The sequence below is a fragment of the Clarias gariepinus genome, chromosome 21, assembly GCF_024256425.1.
Source record: "Clarias gariepinus isolate MV-2021 ecotype Netherlands chromosome 21, CGAR_prim_01v2, whole genome shotgun sequence".
In the NCBI taxonomy this organism is placed as follows: Eukaryota; Metazoa; Chordata; class Actinopteri; order Siluriformes; family Clariidae; genus Clarias; species Clarias gariepinus.
The window spans coordinates 4,108,364-4,132,286 of NC_071120.1; the positions used below are offsets into that span (position 1 = coordinate 4,108,364).

The following is a 23,923-nucleotide window of genomic DNA, read 5'->3' on the forward strand; positions in this document are numbered from 1 at the left end:
AAACATGGCAATTAACTAAACATACACTTAGCTAAACATTCAATAAGCCACACATACAATTAGCTAAACTTACCACTAGCTAAACACACACACTGTAAAAAGTAATAAGTTGAATTTACTTAGAAAAGCTATGGAAACTGATTGCCTCAAAATTCTCAAGCAAATTAGGTCATAAGTTTTGACTTAATACTACTTACCTCAACTTTGTAGAGTTAACTTATGTATTTGTAGAGGTTACCATAAAACTTCAGTACCGGTAACTAAATTTCAAAAGTTAAGCTAACTTACAGTTTTAAGTTGAGCTTTATAAGCTGAACTCAAACAAAACAGTTATTTTAACATGCCTGCTTGTTCATTTTACTAGAAGAATCTATGGAAACTGATTGCCTTAAATTTCTCAAGCAAGGTGTACTCAAAGTTCTAAGTTGAGAATATAAATACACAAAAGATTTGGCATGACACTAGAATGTTTATTTGTTCTATAAAACAAGATTCATTTCAGACATTACTTAGCGCATGCCTGTCAACATGGCCTGCCAAAAACATTTTAGACAAAAAAAAATAAAGGACAATAAAATTTTTCTCTCTTTAAAAAAAAAAAAAACATCTTTACAAAGTGGTCAAAAGCAGAGCTTGCAAACACTCAACAGTCTGTAAATTTAGTAAAGCTTTCCTAATACAGTCTTCTAATAAAACTCTTAAAACTAACTTTAACATTAAATAAACTTGAATTTTTTTTAAACATCCTTTTAAGTATGAATATTTTTTTCTTTTCAACAACTGGAAATAACTGACGTATCATTGTAGTACTGAACAATTTGCTTTAGAGTTCTCTTAAAGTCAGTTTTATTTACTTAAACTCAACTTAGTAATGGTTAACCATAGAAAAGAAAAATAAATTACATTATGGCAGTGACCACAACCACGGTATCTTCCAAAATGATAGCTGCTGTTGTGGCATCAAGATGCAGAGTAGGGTAGTGTTGCTGTTGCGGAGTGCTCGTGAATCGCCATCAGAATTCCAATTTTAAAGTCGGACAGGTCTTCATTGTCTTCACAGTCCTAAAAACGGGGCAAATAGCAATAATAAGGTCAAAGTAAGCCATAAAACATCTTTATGAGCAGATACACACATTAATATGTGAAACTACATTTAATAACACCATAATACTGTATGTTTAAATATACAGGCCTTTTCAATCAGGACACATCAGTGGATGCAGAAAAGAATACAGACATTCAAATCCTTAAATGAAAAGACAATAAATCAAACGGAAGGCCAGCTATATAAATTAAGACCTATTATTAAACTAACAATTTGATATTTAAAATGCATAATTATGGAGAAGAATTTACTGATTTTTTTATCACCTATAAATGTCAAAAAATATAAATATCCATTTTATCAATCTAATCTCCTTTCTGTATTTTATATTTATTTTACTTTACTGTACTGTATTTTACTTTTTTTACTTACTATTTCTGTTGTGTCTGTCCTTTCCAATCTCCTGCCTTTGGTCCTTCTTACTATTGTTTTTCACTTCCTTTCTTTATGTAATATAAAATTCTTTAAAAAATAAAATTCGTCTTCTTACTGTCTTTTATCTTAATTTATCTTAATTTTCTTTTCTCTACCCCAGGCGTTGACAAATTCGGTCCCAGGTTCTTTTTTTTTCCCCGGGTCCTTGCCTACCACTTACTTTGTTTCAGATCTCAAAACTGTTTAAAAAGCTATTTGAAGGTTAAATAAGAATCACATTACAAACAATACTACTTACAAAACAGGTCTTGTAAAAATCTGTGGGGTCCTCCCCGAGAAGGAATGGTAGTCCATGAAGAAAGGCGGTTCATCTCATGCTGATGTTGGATTTTTGCAAAGTTATGAAAAAAAATTACTACTTCATAGAGCTCATGACCCTAACACAAAACAGAGCAAAGAACAGCAGCAAAAGAGTTGTTTTAATATAAAAAAAAAATTGTGATGTGACTGAGGAGCTTACATCATTTTCAATCTGGTGCAGAATCTTCTTAAGTTTGGAGCCAATGTCCTCACCTTTAGTCCTGAAGATATGTGAATTTGTCCAGTTCTTGAAAGAATTCTGATTCCAGATTTTTGCCAGATATGCGACTAAACTCTGTAAGAATCTAAAAGAAAAAATTTTTATTGACAAATTGACATTAAACAATCACTTTTTACCAATAAAAATTTACCCAAAAAATATAATTTACTTGCTCTCATGTAGTTCCAAACTGTATAAATGTCCTAGTTCTGCTAAACACAAAAGATCATGTTTGCCAGTAACAAGACAGATCTCATCCTCCTTTTACATAGGGGATGAGATCTGTTTGGTTACTGACATTCTTATAAATATCTTCTTAAATGTAGAGTAGACATTGCTCTCAAAATTGCAGTTGTTGTATGGACACTGCACAGTTTCATGATTGTTAAGATGCTGCTGCAAATAAGAAAAAAAAATAGACTCAGTGCAGGGCTCCTCAAAACTGCAAAGTGAGCAGTGAAATATCAAAAGGATGTTATCACATGGACTGGATTGGCTGCCATGTGCCTGATATGAATGATATTTTGTTAAATGCACCCTTATTGCATTAAATTATTTGAATGAGCACAGACAATCTGTGTGGAGAGATTCGGAATTTGAGTACTTCTAGTGTAGCTTCCATGTTTTAATCTGTAGTGTTTCAACAGCCGAGCCCTCTTTTTACACGAAAACAAACATAACTTACACTTTCACTGCATGAATTGCATAAATTTAAGCCCCCAAAATAAGCATACATTAAATAAAAAACACAAAATAGGTTACCTGCTTGTTAATTAAGATATTCTCATTCAGGCATCGTGTCGTTCATTTCCATGTGAACGACACGTGCGGATCGAACGTTCTAGAATGAATGTTCATGAAGGCCGCACGGGGTTTTACACATCATTAATAATAAACTATAAACTTAAAACCGATTAAAATAGCTCATAAGCTGTGAATGAAACGAGTGTTGCGTTAAAAAAAAAAAAAAAAAAAAAAAGATTTTTGCAACGTACTGTAGCTAGTAAGCTATTGGTCGCATTCCACATAAAACTACTTCAATGTACCTTTTATGTATTTCCCTCAAAACTAGCAAATGAACATTGTATTTTAGGTTTATAATGAGCAATACAATGACACTGGGGTTTATAAACAGGTCATCATGAATATACTTACTGTACTTCTTGTGCCACCACATCCCGAAAACGTGCCGTTCAGCCTGTTCAAGTTCTTCCTCGTCAACGTCCTCTCCAAACACCTGTGTTCCGCCGTATTACGCATGCGCGAGACGAAAGCGCGTTTTAGAAATTAAAAGAGTGCACGTGTGTGTGTGTGTGTGTGTGTGCGTGGTAAAAGGAACATAAATATTTGTGTCTCTCATATTCTCTAAACACACACACATGGTAAAAAAAAAAAAGGAGCATAAAGATTTGTGTGTCTCTAATGTAAATTTGAAAACATAAGCTGGAAAATATCCCATATGTACATAATATTATACACATAGTATAAAAAACATTTTATATATAAATATATAAATTTATAATTATAATTATGTTTATAGTTTTTATAAATATATACATTTTTTTAATAAAAATATAAATATTTAAGTGGATAAATAATTTAATTATTATCAACTTAACTTTCTAATTGTACGGTATTTACTATTACTATGTACTAATATACATTTGCAACAGCGTACATGCCCTTAATACAACACACTCAACACTCTTAAGTACTATGTACTAAATTTGTTTAGTTTAACCACTGCATCCACCAAAAAGTTCACACTACTAATCTAATCAAGTTAAATCAACAAATTTTCTACAGTTAGTTCAATTTACAAGCTTTTCTTAAGTAGATTCAGCAATTACTTTTTACAGTGCAGGGATATCTCAACTGGGGGACACAATCAACAATACTTACCTAAACTATAATACTAACACAACATTTCACAATACCGAATCAGCTCCACACACACTGAAACACAACAAACCTAAAACATACACAAAATGAGAGGCTTCTTACATACACAGAACAAAACTTAAATTCAAGTACAAATTAAAATGCCCACATAGTGACAGTAAACAAACAATGCTCGACCCAGTTTCCCAGACTAAATAACTATTTATAGAAGATGTAATGAGCTACCTCGGTTCAGGTGAGCACCCTCATCACCTGAACGAGGTGCCTTCTGGGAAACTGAGTCTTCAAACTACACAAACAAAACAGTGACCGCTAGTGGTGGTCCCTTACAAATCAGCAGTTACTTCATCAGTAAATACTGGGGAACTGGTTCCACAAGCAGCCGTACACACTCACACCTTCTGTATTTACACTAATATATGTGATTGTAGATTGTCGACTTAATACGCCTTATGGCTGGAGGGTGAATTTTGACATCATATCAAGACTCAAAACCAACAGATTCTGTCTGGATAATATGACTTGGACACGATAAACGTAAAGCCAAAACCATAAGGAAAGAAATTTGTAGGCAAGAATCTTCCTTTGAATCGCTCCTGCTTCATGCATGATAATGCATGACAGTGTGAAATAACGATCTGAAGCTTTTCCTGTATCTCTGTGCTGCCTTTTGCATCTGTTCATTCAAAAACTGCTCAGCAAGAAACTGGGTGGTTTTCTGTTAGTTGTTGAACTTAAAATCAGCTGCTCACAAACATTTACCATCAACAACCAACACCATTTAACAGTAAAACAACAAAATACTGCATGTTTATTCTCACCTTCACTGTGATTAAACTCTTTCATTACTGTTTTTAATGTTTTGTTAAAGGTGTGCTGATTGCCTTGCATGTCCTGTGTCTCACTCTGCCAATATTTTTCACTTTTAATCTTCTTTATCCAGTCGTTTATGATCAGAAACCTGTTGCTGCTTCTGTAGGACATAAACTGCTCCCCATCCAGCAGACCCAAAGCCACAAACTCTGGGAAATGAGTAAGTCCAGGTGTGACTGCAGTGTAGAGGTACTGTAGAGAGTGTGTGTCTGTAAATACATAAAACAACAAGAAAATCTTAATGACAGAGCAATGCTCCAGGATCACACAATGTCGATATTCTAATATTGGGTTATCACTAAAGTTGTAAATGACCATTAAATCCCCCAAGCACAGAAGTGGGACGTTGTCTTTACCCACAGCAATAGAGGGCAGTGTTGCCATAGATGGCTTATAAAGGAAAACTCTTTAATAATTATGTTTTGTTTATTTCTTCATGTTAATTTTAATATGCACACTTTATTCTTATATGTTTTACGTTCGTGTTTGCATTTTATATTACAGACTTTTATTCTGAAATACATAAAAGGAAGTGCAGTGGTGCTGTTTGTAAATGTTTGCCCAGTTTATACCTACCGTGGAACCTTGGTTTGTGAGTAACGTGGTTTACGAGTGTTCCGCAAGACAAGCAAGATTTTCAAGATTTTTAATAAATTTTGACTTGGAAAACGAGCAAGTCTTGGTTTACGAGTAGAGTATTATGCATCATTCCAATTCAATTCAATTTTATTTGTATAGCGCTTTTAACAATTGGCATTGTCCCAAAGCAGCTTTACACAATCAAAAGAATTATTTAAGTTTGTATGTAATTTGAATGTGTATGAATCAAAATGGTCAGATAGTCCCTGGTGAGCAAGCCGAGGGCGACAGCGGCAAGGAAAAACTCCCTGAGATGGTAATAGGAAGAAACCTTGAGAGGAACCAGACTCAACAGGGAACCCATTCTTATTTGGGTGAAACAGAGCATGAATTGATCTGCATTCATACTGTGTGTTATTTGGCAGGCAGTTCAGCATAACAGTTGATGTTAATTGATGTTAATATGGAGTTCAGTTAGTTATTGAAAACTCAGGTAGACTTGTATAAAGTTCCAGTCCTGAACTAAGGCACTAGGACCCGGAAGTTAAGCGGTCGCGAACCAGGAAGCATAAAAGGAGTAAACAAACCATCGCTCAGTCATTGAGTTTGCCCATGCCACTTCAGAATCGTTCGTCAAATTGTGAGTACTCACTTACTAGGCTTTGCTTTCTAATTGAGTGTGTTTAAAGGACGCGGGTTAGATTCTGTCTTTCCCTTGCTCCCTCTTTATGAGAGTCCTTAGACTAAATAGCATGATTATCCTTCCTACTTGTGCATTTCCGCATTTGAGTTTACCATTTACGCAACAAAGGGCTAACCGCTAAAGCTACATCTTCTGGTCACCTAAGGTTAGTTCTTGACAAAATACAATAGTGATGGTAATTTCCACATGAGTACTTTATACAACAAACATGGAAAATATGAACCAGAGCTATTGATATGACCTGTACAATAATGAGTAAAAAAAAAACGTTGGTTAACACTAGAAGTGTCGCACCAGTGTCACCTACTTATATTGCGGTTCAGCAGTTATTTGACCGCCTATTGTTTTAAATGGGAAGCTGCTGCTGACACACAATGATCGCTAGATGGCGCTTTCACCCAAAGCAAATAGTTTAGCTCCAAGATCAACTTGCACTTGGACAATGCGCCATTCATTCCCCCGTTGATAATCAGCGGCATCTTTTTTTCATATTCAACTGAGAAAACCTACTACAGAGTCTCTAAGGGGACAAAGGAAGAGGACAAAAAATGACAAAAGAAAAAAAAACAAGTAATGTTTTGCATTATAACCCAAAGTTTTTGGCATGACTTTTTTCTGTCGTTTTTCTCTCCTTCTTTGTCCATCTAGGGGCTTCAGACTATAACGAAAAGGAAAGCTCTCCTTAATTTTATATCGTATGGAAAAAATGTATTAGTTTGGTCATTCTATTTGAAGCTTCTGAGTGTCTCAGGTGGAGCAGGAGCAGCGATTTAGTTCTGAACTCGCTTCCGTTAAAATTATCGCTAAAACAATATTAAATTTGAATAAATCAGATCGACCACAGCAGATAATAAACTATGCTATGTCATAACCGAAGCAAACACCACGATTATGCCTTGTTTCGTACAGTGTTGCTAGGCAATGGACCACGCGCCTAATTGGCGGGAACGTGGTTCACTTGGCCGTGGTGTATTATAAACCTGCGAATAGTTTCACTGCTATGCTCATGTGATAAAAGCAAGGGAAATGTGGAAGTAGCCACTGAATAAGAACTAAATCAAAGATTTTCAGTAACTACACTGAATGTAACATCTGCATAGTGACACTTAACAGCTGAACAACTTCACTTTTTTATACAAATATTTACACATTAAGTTTTAAACTGTTTAGAACGGGCCAGTTCGTGATACCGCGACACTCCGGTTAAAGGTGTCAGGGCCAAAGACAAAGTGCGAAAGACACTTGTCAGGGCCAAAGACAAAGTGCGCTGAAGAAGACACAAGCACAAAGTGCGCTGAAGAAGACACAAGCAAAGCCCAAGCCTCTGTCTGTCTAAGACACCGGCGAGAAAGTGAGGAAATGAGACACGCATCAGCTTAGCGCGCGCTCTCGGGTTAAAGTGCACAAAGCACAAACTCTACTCTCTCTCTTTTCCTATAAATCCTCGGTAAGGGCATTGCATTGGGTGTATTGCACTTTGTCTGGCCTCTACCTTCAGACCTGTCCAACTTGGGTGTCCAACTTGAAGACTAAGCTCCTGCTGGTATAGCTCTTACAGTCACTGAGGCATGCAAACCCCCTGACCACAATAAGGTGGAAATCCCTCGGGAGGGGTACCTGAAAAATAAAAATTAAATAAATAAAACAAAATAAAAGAAAATATCCTTAATCCAGATTTTATCAATCAACAACATAACATTTATCTTAGCTGGATGGTCTAATTCTCAAAAACGTTTAACCTAAAGTAAGACTTAACACACTATAACTAGAATATTTACAAAACTAAAAGGTTGTCTTATAAATAATAAATAAAACTAGGTTAAAGCAGATGGGATATAGAACAGATCATATTATGTTTTTTATATATGTTATATTTTTTTGTTATTTCTTTACAGTAAATGAACAGCTCTCTGCTCTCCAAACCACTCTAAAACAACAGTCTCCTGTGTGTGCGCTGCAGCCTGTGAATGAATACACGCAGCGGAGACATGGGGGAAATCTAATACCGTATTATGTAGTGTCCCTTTTTTGGCGGATTTGAGGGGGCAAGACATTTATTTGAGGGCGCGCCATCCCCTCTTGCCCCTGCATAAAGACGGCCTCGCTCACAACTCCTATTTCACTGAGCCCCTCTAAAGTCCTGCGTCAGGGCTCTTATAATCAGTAAAACATCTTTTGGTGTGGATCTCCACACCACACCCTGTAACAATTTAATTTGGAGAAAAATTTAAATTAAGGATATCTTGATACATAATGCAGTAACTCTTTATTCATTTGAACACGGTAAAGGTGTTAATGTTTCGTACATTCCTTTATTCGTCCTTTCTGTTTGTGCTTAGGTTTCACTGTTTTCCATATACATACAACGTTTGGACAACAATGTTCCGGAAGCGATATTAAATAAGGAAAACGCACAATTTTGTTTCAATAGTTTTAGTAAATATAGAATGTTTTTATGTTTTGCTGGCGAAATACATTTTGGACAGAGACATCTGCCCAGTCTTGTTAAATCGTTGTTAAACTCCTCAATTCTGTGAATCCACCCATCAGTAAAACCGATTTGATAACTTTACACCTATAGTTAATAAAAGGTGATAAGAGGGATTTCAGTCTGGGCTTCTGGGTGTCACCTCGGAGAGTACTGTCGGAGATCATTTAATTAATTATCTTATTATAAATATGATTCTTATCCTCTATATTCTTGTCAAGTATAGTCCTTCAGAGCAAGCACTGCGTCAGGATTTTGCGGATTTATCTCTTCTCACCTTTCATTCACGGTAGGTGTGAACTTATCAAACTGTGTGCGCTGTTGGCAAATACTGTAGGGGGGGGGTTAGATGAATTAAGAAGAGAGCGGACGTCTCTGCCTAAAACAGATAAAAAATGAAATTAAAAAATGGTTAATGATAGCAATTGAATTAGACTTAGTAGTTAGATTTGATACTTTTCTTTTTATTTACTGTATGGAAAGTCGTGTTATGCTTTCTCTATGTTATTTATCTCTTTATATATTCTCTAATTATAACTTAAATAAATCGGCTCACATCGGAGCGCGCTGGCGTGTTGGAAAAGCCAGCGTTTATTTAGCAAGTAGCCTATATATTTGTGTTTGTTGTTTTTCTGGGGGGGGGGGGGGTATGTCTGCATTTTTATCGATAAATCGCATGCGTTTATCATTCTTTTGATCAAAACGATGCCTTTTGTTAAATGAAAGTGCGAGCCTTTGATCTGCGGGTTACGGTAGGGCGAAGAACTGTACAAGCCAAGCTTTTACCCCCAAAATAGTGTAAATGTCTGCAACAATCACTAACCAATAAAATGTTAAGAATTTAATTAAACACAAATATATAAATAAGATTTTCCTTATACATAATATTTTCTGTGAAAATATTATGTATAAAGATTATCTGTGAAAGCAATATAGGTTTGTTTAAACAGAAATGCATTTATACCACATAGCGGACATGAATCATTGTCACATATAGTCTGTACAACTGTTTATCATGTCGGGTGAGTCAGGGGGAATACTGGTCAAAGTCAGTCGGTCAGTCTCATCTGCTTTAGAAGAGGGATGCTGCTTTTAAGCAGATTCTCATACTTTATTTGGAGTAGCGGAGTGATTAACGCTGCGCAATTTTTATCCAACTTGTGCCAGTAGTTGGTTATTTCTCCAGTTAGGATTTAATTTCTTTGCACCTTGCTACTATAGGATGTTAGGTTCTCCTCTCTTTTTCCTTCTGTTCTGGTACTTGTTTTGGGGACTCTTGCGTAATGGTGAATGTGATAACACGTGGGGTTGCCTTTCACTTGAATCGCTGTTGGAGTGGCTGCCAGAACTTCGTAGGGCCCCTCCCCCCTGGCCTTGTGATAGACCAGGGGCCTCATGTATAAAACTTTGCATAGATTTCATCCTTAAAGTGTGCGTACGCGCATAAGGCAGAATTTGCGTACGCACAAAAGTTTTCAGATTTATAAAACCATACGTACGCCAGAACCTCCGCAAGGTTCACTTTATAAATCACAATTATCTGAATATTGTGCGCAGGTGCACGTGCTTATAGCTTACCCCAATCTCCTCCCGAAATAACCATATTTGGAGGTTAAGACCGCCTATTTTGAATATGTATGATCTCCCTGCATATTAATACGACCGATAATTGTCATTGATCTGTTTGGCTAAAAATGGAAGAACAGAAACGAAAAGCAAAAAAAAAGAAACTTCACCGACTGCGAGATGGAGGTACTGCTGTCTGAGGTGGAGGGCCGAAAAAAAGTTTTATTTGGTGGGCGCTCTGCGGGCATTTTAAATAAAAGAAAGATGTTAGAATGGGAGCAAGTAACAGAAGCAGTCAATGCTGTTACCTCGGTGCCCTGCACAGTCCAAGAGACAAAAAAAAAATGGTCTGACTTAAAAGTAGTCATAAAAAAAAAAGAATATGTGCACACAGGCGCAGTGTTGTAACAACTGGTGGTGGTCAAGGAATCACTGACCTCTCAGCCTTTGATGTAAGGGTGGGCGCGATTATAGGGGAAACAGGATTAAGTGGAGTTCTTCCAGAATTCCAAGGTAATACGGATGTAATTTGCGGTGACGATGCTAAGTAATTGATTCTACACATTATATACAGTAAGTTTTTGTCTGTTTAAAATTCTGCTTTTTTATTGTGGATAATTTAAATCAACAAATTTAAATTCTGTGGAAGTGGAACGTCCTAAAATATCCAAGTGACAAATCTAGCAATAGATGCAGCTGTCCTTAAGATAGACGTTTATTAAAATAGTCGATTTTCCTGTTTATTTATATGTAAAAAATGTAACTTAAAAAGACAAAAGCAAGTCATCAAGTGCACATTTTATTTCACACATTTACACATATGCAATACAACCTTTATTTAATTAAACGTTTTTTAGTGATTAAAGGAAAAGTTATTCTGGCGATATTAAATAAGGAAAACGCACAATTTTGTTTCAATAGTTTTAGTAAATATAGAATGTTTTTATATTTTGCTGGCAAAATACATTTTGGACAGAGACATCCGCCCAGTCTTGTTAAATCGTTGTTAAACTCCTCAATTCTGTGAATCCACCCATCAGTGAAACCGATTTGATAACTTTACACCTATAGTTAATAAAAGGTGATAAGAGGGATTTCAGTCTGGGCTTCTGGGTGTCACCTCGGAGAGTACTGTCGGAGATCATTTAATTAATTATCTTATTATAAATATGATTCTTATCCTCTATATTCTTGTCAAGTATAGTCCTTCAGAGCAAGCACTGCGTCAGGATTTTGCGGAATCTCTTCTCACCTTTCATTCACGGTAGGTGTGAACTTATCAAACTGTGTGCGCTGTTGGCAAATACTGTAGGGGGGGGTTAGATGAATTAAGAAGAGAGCGGACGTCTCTGCCTAAAACAGATAAAAAATGAAATAAAAAAATGGTTAATGATAGCAATTGAATTAGACTTAGTAGTTAGATTTGATACTTTTCTTTTTATTTACTGTATGGAAAGTCGTGTTATGCTTTCTCTATGTTATTTATCTCTTTATATATTCTCTAATTATAACTTAAATAAATCGGCTCACATCGGAGCGCGCTGGCGTGTTGGAAAAGCCAGCGTTTATTTAGCAAGTAGCCTATATATTTGTGTTTGTTGTTTTTCTGGGGGGGGGGTAAGTTTAATTATATAATAATGAGTAAAATTCACCCACACTACCTAATTATTTATAGTAATAACTGCAACCTAAAAAAACATTGTAATATATACCCCAAAACATTGGATCTGTTGTAAGCATGAGCTATTTGAGGCACATGTTCATTTGTCAAGCTTCTGGGCTGAAGGTAAGATATCTTTGTAATATGCTGTCTATTTATCATATCATGAAAGCAAAGGGTAACATTTATTAGCTTTCTTTAGGCAAACATTTGTCATAACAAGCTAGCTTAGCTAATGTTAATGTACAGGAGAAAAAGTATTTTTCCCCGCATTAGTTAGGTATAAGTACGGAAAAAAAAACACGATTTCAAACGTTTTACCGGTAATATAATACTGTCTCGTATTTTATGCCTGTAAAGTAATAAAGCACAATCCGTTTTAAGTTACTGAAACATTAGCTAGTAAGATTGCCAACTCTTATACAGTAGCTAGCTACTGGCTGCCTTATCCAAAGTCTAGGCTAACAGATAAAGTTAACGAAAAAGATAGAAATAACTTTAATTACAGAAAGCTAACGTTTAAATATAAGTATTTGTGTTTTTTGCTGGTAAAACAAGAAGTTTGGAGTTAAGCTTTAGCAACAGCATTTAAAATATGCACTTGCCTGATCTTAAAGATGTGTTTAAGAATGTTTGTCACTCAAATAAATGTTATTTTTGTGTTGGAAAAATGATAGACTATTAACTTAATTGTAGATAAATTTTTACTTCAGCAAGCGTGCATAAATTAAAAATACAATTGTCCAGTATATGATGCTAACAGTGCTGTTGTTGATATTGAGTTTAACATAGTGTTGAAATCTAGAACACTTGTTTTCTAAATTATGTCTTTAATTCATTTCTTCATTAAAATGAAAAGGTTTGATACAAACTACTTAAAATTAGGACAGTCACACAACATTTTCCTTTTGTAACATGAATATAACTGACTTTAAGATGTGCTTTTATGAGCTATGATTAGGTCAATGCCATATATGTGTTAAAAATAAAGAATTGTTATAATCCTATGTTCAATGACAATTTGAAATGTTTATAAAAGTGTGCATATGTCTGTCTGTAGGATTTGGATTTTCCTGTCTGTATGAATTGGACTCATTTGTCTGCATGGGGTGCATTTGTCTGCCTTTGACTGTTTAGGTAAACTCAGCTAAACTCCACACTGAATGGAATAGAGTGCTTCCTTGCTTTATGTTGGGGACAGTTACACAAGTACGGTTATTCAGTGTTATTCTCTTATTCTGGTATTTTTATAAAAGATAGTTTTGTACCTCGTTTCTTTGTTATTTGATTGTTTAATAAAAAAATATATATATATAATCATAATCTACTGTGTCGGGTGAACTTTTTTAAATGAAGTTAAACTTTTCTGATTAAATTATGGCTAGTTAGTCATAAACTACCTATAGAATCTACCCAAAAAATGTGAGGTAACAATTTGCATTCAGTTTGTTAGGGTACATTTCACCCCATATTTTTCGTAAAAAGTACCAAAATAAATTAGCTATAACATGCTAATTTAAAATAGGTAAAGCCTACTCATTGCATAAACATAATGTTACTTAATTTTAGTAAGTAATTCATCATGTGATGCAATGGGTAGGCTACCCAACTCTAGAAGGCTACGTGTCATAGCCGATAACTGCTCCTTTGATCTGCGGGTTACGGTTGGGCGAAGAACTGTACAAGCCAAGCTCTTACCCCCAAAATAGTGTAAATGTCTGCAACAATCACTAACTAATAAAATGTTAAGAATTTAATTAAACACAAATATATAAATGAGATTTTCTTTATACATAATATTTTCATTATATATAAACTCTTACTAGGGTACTTTTACTACGCTAAAATACCATTTAAAGCTATTTATTCATTTCTCTTTTATTTGCTTGCTTACTTACTTACTTACTTACTAACCAGAGAATGCTTTAGAAAATAGGGCTTAAAACAACAGCAGTATGAATGACAATGGAATGTTACAGAACGTGCGAGTTGATGCCCATGCACCAATCACTAACCATTAAAATGTTGAAAATGTTAAAATATATATATGATGATGATGATGCCTTGTCGTAATATATGAATCTTTAACCCAGATGCTTTGCGCATTGTAGAGAGTCAGTTAGAGCCCACAAGAGAGGTTACTAGCACTTCATTATGGGCTCGTGGCTTCCACCTTTTGCCATGGAAGATACGCATCAACATATGAACCAGTAGTCTCAGATTAAAGTTTCATATGGGTGAGTTAAGGATCGCCTTGATGACTGTGTCCAAAAATTCGTCTTTGTCTGTTGTTGCTAGAAAATGCTGTTAATTTAAAAAAGCTTTTGGTTAGATATAAATAACATTTATAATTTTAATTAGACACAGTAAAGTCAACCATCAGCTGCTCCAATGAAATGTCTGTATCTGGAATTAAAGAGAACATTGTTTAGTGGCATTACACATGGTCATAAGTTGTTTATGGCTTGCTTCCTTCTTGTGCACTTTTCCTGTTAAGGGAATTAAATTAATTGTTGCTGCTGCTGCTTTATCTGTGAAAGCAATATAGGTTTGTTTAAACAGAAATGCATTTATACCACATAGTGGACATGAATCATTGTCACATATAGTCTGTACAACTGTTTGTCATGTCGGGTGAGTCAGGGGAAATACTGGTCAAAGTCAGTCAGTCAGTCTCATCTGCTTTAGAAGAGGGATGCTGCTTTTAAGCAGGTTCTCATACTTTATCTGGAGCAGCGGAGTGATTAACGCTGCGCAATTTTTATTCAACTTGTGCCAATAGTTGGTTATTTTCTCCAATTAGGATTTAATTTCTTTGCATCTTGCTACTATAGGATGTTAGGTTCTCTATAGATGCAGCTGTCCTTAAGATAGACGTTTATTAAAATAGTCGATTTTCCTGTTTATTTATATGCAAAAAATTTAACTTAAAAAGACAAAAGTAAGTCATCAAGTGCACATTTTATTTCACACATTTACAGATATGCAATACAACCTTTATTTAATTAAACGTTTTTTTAGTGATTAAAGGAAAAGTTATTCCTGGTATGCTTTCAAGCCCGGTGGGTGGTCCAAATGGGGTAGACAAGGGATGTAGGCTTAGATCCTACGTGCCACCGCCGCCATCCTGTGTGCCTCCACCACCATCCTGTGTGCCACCACCGGCATTTTGTGTGCCTCCACCAACGTCCAGTGTGCCGCCATCATCAAATGCCCAAGCAACCCCATCCTGTGAGCAATCCAGTGCATCATCATCATCATCATCATCCTTTGTGCCACCACAGAGCGCTGGTAACTCAAGGCGTGTACTGACGGAAGAAGTCATGCAGACCCAACGTCACATGGTTCATGCTGTTAATGCGGTGTGTTCCGAACTGAAAGAAATAAAAACTTTTTATAAAAATTTTGTCAAAAATAAGTGGTTTACTTAAAGAACTTGTGAAAAAAGTTGCCTTTTTACATTCCATTTACAGTATTACATTAATACGGCGCTGTATTGCCACAGCATTATGCACTGCATTAGGAGGGCCAGGATCGGGTTTATTATCTTCAGAATGGGCGTTCGATGGAACAGGTATACCATTTTTTAAACAATGTTGTGCAACACTGTGCAAGCCACCACAATGCGGCAAACCTTTGTAGGGGTGTACAATACTGTGCCACCAGACGTATCCAAGCACCTCCAGCGTCCTTTTAGCAGACCAATAGTGCGTTCAGCCACTGAACGCGTCCGGCAATGTTTCTTGTTATAACGCCGTTTTTGTTCGGTTTGGGGTCTAGTTAGTGGAGTTAGCAGCCACGTTCTAAGGGGATAACCACTGTCTCCTGAGAGGTAAAACATTTACAATTTATTTTAAGAAAATATAACAAAACAATAAATGTAAATACAATAGGACAATTAATATAACATTTTAAGTGCTAGGCAGAGGTAAGAATTATAAACAATATTATAAGAATACTTTAAAGAAAGCACATGCTTGTAAAATAGCCTCCAGATAGCTTTTTGTTTTTTCCAGGGCAATATTTATTCAATATAACATTTCACTTAATTTTTAAATGCTATAAAACATGTTTTGTTTCCTGAAAATTTGCATTGATTAATGTGAAATTTTGCATTAAAAAATATTAAAATAAGTGTGGGTTTGTTTATCAGTGGAGATTATAATTATACCTAAAAGAAAAGGTATGCTTTAAACACATTTGCATCATTACTCAATTTCAATTACATGCGCATTCTATCACGCACAGCTCCTGTTTGCAGTCTGTTACCTACACTGCTGTTGGACAAAATGTAGGAATCATGAGTTGACCCAGGCCATCTCACAACTACATTTGTCAGAGACATATGCGCATCACATATGATCTGCACGTTCAAAGAATGAAAATGTTTTTTTGGTTAACAAAAGCAATTTGTTACAGCAACACCAGTGGCCAAGTGGGCTTATGTGGTCAATACTTGTACAGGAACACACAGCGTGTGGTTTCTCAGCGAGGGTCTTTTCAATACTGGCCGTAATTCAGAACACAATTCCAAGAGGATGGCTCTTGGGAATCGAAATCGGCTCATGAGCCAATCATCATCATGAGCAAGGAAATCTTCACGGTCTCTCAAAACACGCTCCCTTCGTAGAGCGTCATTAGCAAGGTCTTCTAACAGCGATAGAGCATCCATTATGATAATATGTTATATACGCACATACCTTTTTATAGCCCATTCTTTAAAGAAATTGTGAAATTCAAAGTATTTGCACCTGGTTAAGAATGCTGATAATGATAATTCAGGTTGATGCAATTTGATTAATTGGGTGATGTAATAGTATAATTTAGAAGTTTTTCATTTTAAATAGTTATTGCTATTTGGGCCAATACTCTTCTAAAAGAGTGCGTACGCACGGTCAAGAGCATCCTTACGGAGCGCACTTATTTACGGCAAGTTTATTTTTTATAAATCCCAATATGTGCGTGGAAAAATGCGTACGCATATTTCTATGCCCATTTTGGGCGTACGCAACGTTTATACATCAGGGGCCTCATGTACAAAGACTTGCGTTGAATTCATACTAAAACATTGCGTACGGACAAAGTTGTAAATGTGCGTATGCAGTAAAAAAATCTGATGTATGAAACACTGCGTACGCGGAATCCCACACATATTCTCTTTGTACATCCGAATTAACGTGAAATTGAGCGCACGTGCATGAGCGCAAAACCCCTCCCTGCCTCCTCCTCCGTATAAATATGTTAATCACTCCACTTTGGCAAAACCAAATGAAAAAAGCAATAGCAAAAGCAAGCAAGAAGAGAAACTTCACAGAATGTGAATTGGAGGTGCTTCTATTGGAGGTAGACCGGAGAAAAACTGTTATTTCCAAGTTTGTCCTCCGGAATTAATAACAAAATAAAATAAAAACTTAGCTGGAATAATATCTTTAAATACATCACTCACCAAGAAGCCACCCATCGCGCACCCTGCCACCCTGGAGCCTCATCCCAACCATGCTGTTTGTGAGGATGAATGAATCATGGGTTGTCCCAGGCCACCCTGCCACAATATTTGTTAGGCGCATTTGAGCATCACATATTATTTGCACATTTATTAATTGGAAATGTTTCCGATTCACGCATGCAAATTCGTCTTCAGATGGCGCCTTTATAGTAATGTGCGTGCAGTCGATCGCTCCGATTACATTAGGAAAACCAGCGATCGCTGCAAATTGCGCTTTAATGTTTGGCTGGTCAACTGCATGGTATGGAAACCTTATATACCTGCTAGACATGCGGATGATCCCGTCCCATACAGCTGGCATTGCACGGCTCAAAGACGACTGGCTTAACCCCGAGCGGTCTGCCAGTTCCCTTTGGAAAGAACCAGTTGCCAGGAAACCAAGCGTTGTCAGCACCTGTAAGGGAACGGGTAATGCTTGGCTTCTCGCTGTCTCTCTTTCCAAATTTAGACCCAACTCAGCACAGAGCTCCAAGAGGATAGCTCTTGGAAATCTGAAACAGCTAATAAGCCAGTCATCATTGTGGGCCGGAAAATCACTGATCCCTAAAAGCGCGTTCCCTTCGGATTCGGCCATTGACAATGTGCTCTAATAAGGCCAACACTGCCATTGCCATAGACTAAGGGTTGTATACATTTGCAAATGCTTTTATATGTTCTAAATCACATAATTGGTAGAAAAATATTGTGTCAATTAACCGATTTATCAATTATAAATTAATAGCAATGTTTTTCACATGTGTTGGTGCGATACTAGTGTGCAATTTAACATAATTGCCTCTAGGAGTCGCCAACGAAAATAAAACAAACACACACAAGAAATACACGTACGCCAGACATGAAGTTGGCATGGAAGAACGCACATTCTCACGTTAATTTCACTGTTAGTAAATCCAACCGTGAGAGTGAAAACTGGCTTAAGCAAAGTTTTTGTGCGTACGCAGCATTGATACATGAGGCCTCAGGCCCCTGGTCTCCTGGAGTGATGGGACATGGAGTGTCTTTTCCTTCGGCCGTCTTTTTGCCCTTTTCCTGCACATAGACTGCTTTATATATGGCAGTCAGTTAGAGTTCCAATTGCAACTGTTTTAGGTTGTATTTCGGTTAATTTGCATGCGATAGCTCATTAGTGCAAGAGGTAAATTATCAACCCAGTTAAGGTTTGTACTAGCACAAATATTGTTAAGCTTGACTTTGAGAGTGCCATTTATTATTTCTACCATACCTTGGGACTGTGGATGATAGACACATCCAAATCTTTGTTTTATTTTCAACTATTGTAGTACCTGCTTTACAGTTTTCTGAATGAACGCTGATCTATTATCTGAACTGATTTCTGACAGAATTCCAAACCTAGGTATCACTTCCCTTCTAAGTAATTTGATAACTGTTTCTGCTCCTTCATCTGCAGATGGCATTGTTTCTACCCATCTACTAAATTTGTCAAGTATTACAAGCATGTACCTTTTGCCTCGAACATACTTTATCATCATTTCCATATAATCCATAACCAAGTGCTTGAAAGGTCCTTCTGGTACCGGTATATGACCTATAGGTGTCGCTGTTCCTTTTTTGACATTATGCTTAGCACATATCTCACATGAAGCTAGAAACTCATTAACCATAGCAGGCAGATATGGAGACCAATACCCTTGTTACTTGATTTTTCTCACAACCTTTCCACTAGCATAATGGTCAAATCCATGAACATCTCAAATCAAAATGTTTAACAGTGCCGTGGGTGCTATGATCAGACCTTCAACGTAAACGCCAAATACCTTGTGCCTGAGCTCCCCTCTGGAGCTACATCAAGTGCTCGTAAAGACCTGCTTGATGTTCAATCCGAATAACATCCTCCAACTGAGGCTGAAGTTCTATAAGGACTATTGGCACCTGCACTGCCAGTTGACACTTTGATGCTCGCTTTGCTTTTAAGTCTGCTATGTTATTACCTTTAGTGACATAGTCATTTCCCTTTTTATGGGCCTGACATTTAATGATAGCCAACCATCTTGGTAGCATCATAGCGGACATTAGTTTACTTATTTGCTCAGCATGCTGAATGAGAGTTCCGTCACTTCTTTTAAACCATCCTTGCGTCCACACCGCTCTAAACAGATGATATACTGTACACCATGAGAATAGGCTGTAACTGAGCAGAACACAGTTGTGAAGTGTGCTGAGTTAGATGGGTTTAAAGTCTTCTTCAGCCTTCGTTATTACTGCATATTCTGTGTGACTTCCTATACAGTCTCTAAAACTAGACCCATCAACAAAGTAAGTGACTTCTGCTTCCGTTATCGGTTTAGCCTCAAGTTCAGGCCGTAACCTAGTAAATGCTAATGAATCCGCCAAACAATCATGAGACACTCCTTCATAGGCTAAAGGAATCAATTCAGCTGGGTTAACTGTGTCACACCTCTTTCGTCAAATATTTAACTGATCTACTGATGGTTAAATTGCAAACAAATCTAATTTAAATTTTGAAGCCATTTCTAATTCCCTCCACCTTAAAGTGAAAACCACTATGCAAACAAATTTACACAAAGACAATTTTACAAAGTTAACACAACGACCAAAAATCCAAATAGGTTTAAAAAAAACTTTTAGACGAGCCCCCAATTTCTGTTACGACCTCTAGAAGTTAGCCACAACAGAAAGAGAGAACTAAGTGATCTTACAAAAGAGAGATGTTCAATCGTTTATTTTCACCTTTTCTTTACACGGGACTTATCTTCAGGGGAAGACCAGGCCAAAACAATAAACAAAACAGACTTTGTTTTAAGCCTAAATAACCTGAAATTAAATGAAGGAAAACAAAATACAAACTGGCTTACCTGCCTCCCTAAACAATAAACAGAGTGAGAATATGTACAAAAAGAAACGGCGTCTAACCCCCTACTTCCCGTGTGAAAAGAGTTAAATTATTTACAAACTATTTACAAAATGCTTACATGCAGCCAAATCGGAATCCATATCATGGTCAAAACAGGCAAGGGTTCAGATAACAGGAGAGTCAGTCAATACAGAGTTTAACAAAGACAATACAGACTATAACACAAACTCTCTTTCTCTCTGGCACAACACTCAAAAACAAAATGACAAAACATATGAAAGTCAATCAAAATTTCAAAACTACTAGCGGACGACAAATGAGAATCACGAGTCTCAAAAAAGGGCCCAGGCTGAGTGTTTGGGGTGGTCCTTATGTCAGGATAGGATGTAAAGTAACCCTAGCTCCAGCTGATTAACAAGCCACACCCACCTAAAACGGACACAGGTCCTACACACAGGAGCAGAGAGAGAGAAATCTGACAGACACAAATAGCATATCAGAGTCATAACAATAGTAATGTCGGGATATGTGAGCCGTGAGAAATATGCTAGAATGCAATCTTGAGTTAGAACAAATTTCCCTTGTTCTATCAATTCTACAACCTTATGATGTGAATAAATGGTAAATGGTTACTGGATAACCCATATGCATAATGTACTGTTGCAAGTCCCTCCTGGTGGCATGAGGTGTAAACTTGCGCTACATTATCTAGCTTATTGCTGTAGCAAGTTAGGAGTTTTCTCCTTCCACTGCAGGATTCCTGCATCAACACATAACCCCACCACCACCATGGGCCACTCGATCCACAACATTGACATCAGCAAAGCGCTCACCCACACGACGCCACACACGCTGTCTGCCATCTGCCCTGAACAATGTAAACCGAGATTCATCTGGGAAGAGAACACCTCTCCAAATTGCCAGACACCATTCAATGTGAGCATTTGCCCACTCAAGTCTGTTACGGCGACGAGCTGGAGTCAGGTCAAGACCCCGATAAGGACGGCGAGCATGCAGTTGAGCTTCCCTGTGACGATTTCTGACAGTTTGTGCAGAAATTGTTTGGTTATGCAAACCAATTGTTTCAGCAGCTGTCTGAGTGGCTGGTCTCAGACGATCTTGGAGGTGAACCTGCTGGATGTGGAGGTCTTGGGCTGGTGTGGTTACACGTGGGTTGCGGTTGTGAGGCCGGTTGGATGTACTGCCATATTCTCTGAAACGCCTTTGGAGACGGCTTATGGTGGAGAAATGAACATTCAATGCACAAGTAACAGATCTTGTTGACATTCCCGCTGTCAGCATGCCAATTGCACGCTCCCTCAATGCTTGTGGCATCTGTGGCATTTTGCTGTGAGACAAAAATGCACATTCCAGGGTGGCCTTTTATTGTGGGCAGTCTAAGGTACACCTGTGCACTACTAATAATGTCAGATCAGCATCTTGATGTGGCACACCTGTGAGGTGGGTTGGATTATCTCAGCAAAGCAGAAGTGCTCACTATCACACATGGTAATATTATGTATCTGGAATGAATTTTAGATCTTTAAGTCCATCTCATGAAAAATCGGAGCAGAAACAAAGGTGTTGCGTTTATATTTTTGTTAAGTATATATATATATATATATATATATATATTAGGGATGTAACGGTATCAAAACTTCACGGTACGGTAATACCTGTCACGGAAATGCCAGGCTCCACCCTCAACCTTCGTTCCCAATCTCCTGAGTTTTGAGCACACACCTGACCCTCATTAGCACCACACTTTATATACACCTCACTTCCCTCACTCAGCGTCTGACTTCCCATGAGGCTACAGACTCCGTCACGCACCTGGTCATCCCTCTGTGCCGTGTCGTTCATTTCTCCTCGTCTCGTCTCCTCGTTCCTGTTCCTGCCTCCCTTTCCGTGCTCCCGATCCACTCGTCACTCCACCAGTTCGCCGACTCACGTCCACCAGCTTCACTCTCAGTACAGCTAAGACTTTCCGGTTTATTCATTCCGTGTTTACAATACTTCACCCACTTTCAATAAACACTCCCGGTTGGGTTCACTACTAAGATCGTTGTCTGTTAAGTCTGTGTTCCTGTAACAGAAAGTCAGACCACAACAATGAACCCAACGGCCTCGGACACGTTACGCGAGCTGGTGGAGCTACTCCGTCAAGCCTTTACTGTGCAGAAAAGGGACATGTCCGCCTTACATGTCCCCGACGACCCCCACGTCCCCTGGTAAGCAAAATATCCTATCTAAGCAAACATATGGCTCCATTAACCACTGATATAGTCCTTGATACTGCCTCTCGTTCTGTTACAGTAAAGGCACTCCTAGATTCTGGGTCAGCCGGCAACTTCATTTCTGCCGCTCTGTGTCACCAACTCCAGATCCCCATGATCCTCCATCCAACCCAGTTTAAAATCTGCTGTGTTACCGGTGCTTCCCCTAGGGGAGGATGGGTTCGTTACACCACTCCTCCGATTGAGATGAAAGTAGGCTGGCTTCATCAGGAGTGCATTGAATTTCTGGTTCTGGAACGATCCACTTCTGACGTCATCCTAGGACGACCGTGGCTCGCCAAGCACCAACCCATCATCTCCTGGGAAAATGGAGAGATATTGAAATGGGGGTCGGAATGCAGCAAACGATGTTTACAGGCTGCACCAATCCTCCTCGTCCATACGACATCAGTGGAAAGTCCCAACGATCAGCTCCGTCTGACTCTCCCCGAGTGCTACTCCACCTTTAGGGACGTGTTCTGCCCTCGGCGAGCCACGCAGCTGCCACCCCATCGGCCATGGGACTGCGCCATTGACCTCCGTCCAGGTGAACCAGTGCCCAAGGGCAAAATCTACTCTCTCTCCGTCCCAGAGCAAAAAGCCATGAAAAGCTACATTGAGGAGGCTCTCCAACAGGGATACATCCGGCCATCCACATCCCCTGCTGCTTCAAGTTTTTTCTTCGTGGCTAAAAAGGACGGAGGCCTTCGTCCATGTATTGATTACCGCGCCCTCAACCAGATTACAGTTCAGCTACCCGCTCCCTCTCGTCCCGGCGGCTTTAGAACAACTCCGAGGGGCGCGTATCTTCACCAAGCTGGATCTCCGGAGCGCCTACAATCTCATCCGGATAAGAGAAGGGGACGAATGGAAAACCGCGTTTATCACCCCAACTGGCCATTATGAGTACCTGGTCATGCCCTATGGTCTAGTCAATGCCCCCTCCGTCTTCCAGGGCTACATGAATGAGGTGTTTCGATCGTTGTTGAACCGGTCTGTCATAGTTTACATTGATGACATACTAATTTACTCCAGGGACGAATCGGAACACCGCATTCATGTAGCCGAGGTCCTCCGGAGACTCAGACAACATCATCTGTTCCTGAAGGCCGAAAAGTGTGTATTCCATCAACATTCTGTGCAGTTTCTGGGTTACCATATTAGTCAGCACGGCATCACAATGGACGAAGGTAAAGTGGAAGCCATTCGCAACTGGCCGACTCCCACTAACATTAAGCAGCTCCAATGCTTTTTAGGTTTTGCCAACTTCTACCGGAGGTTCATTCGGGATTACAGTTCCCTAGTTTCCCCCCTTACCGATCGGCAAGCCTAAAGCCCTCGTCTGGAATAGGGAAGCTACCACGGCCATGACGACCCTCCAAAGGGCATTTACTTCAGCACCTGTCCTTGTTCTCCCGGATCCTGACCAACCCTTCCTGGTAGAAGTCGACGCATCCCGGTCAGAAGTTGGAGCAAT

The 23,923-nt window shown here is 38.3% G+C and overlaps 1 protein-coding gene across 1 annotated transcript in view; it reads right to left on the reverse strand.

Annotated features, from left to right (window-relative positions):
• Positions 1 to 23,923, reverse strand: part of LOC128509546 (BOLA class I histocompatibility antigen, alpha chain BL3-6-like) — a 32,323-nt gene that overhangs the window by 1,879 nt on the left and 6,521 nt on the right. The window contains exon 2 of the mRNA XM_053481320.1: positions 4,784 to 5,044. Within this exon, the coding sequence (XP_053337295.1) occupies positions 4,784 to 5,044 (261 nt within the window). The remainder of the gene's footprint in view (positions 1 to 4,783; positions 5,045 to 23,923) is intronic.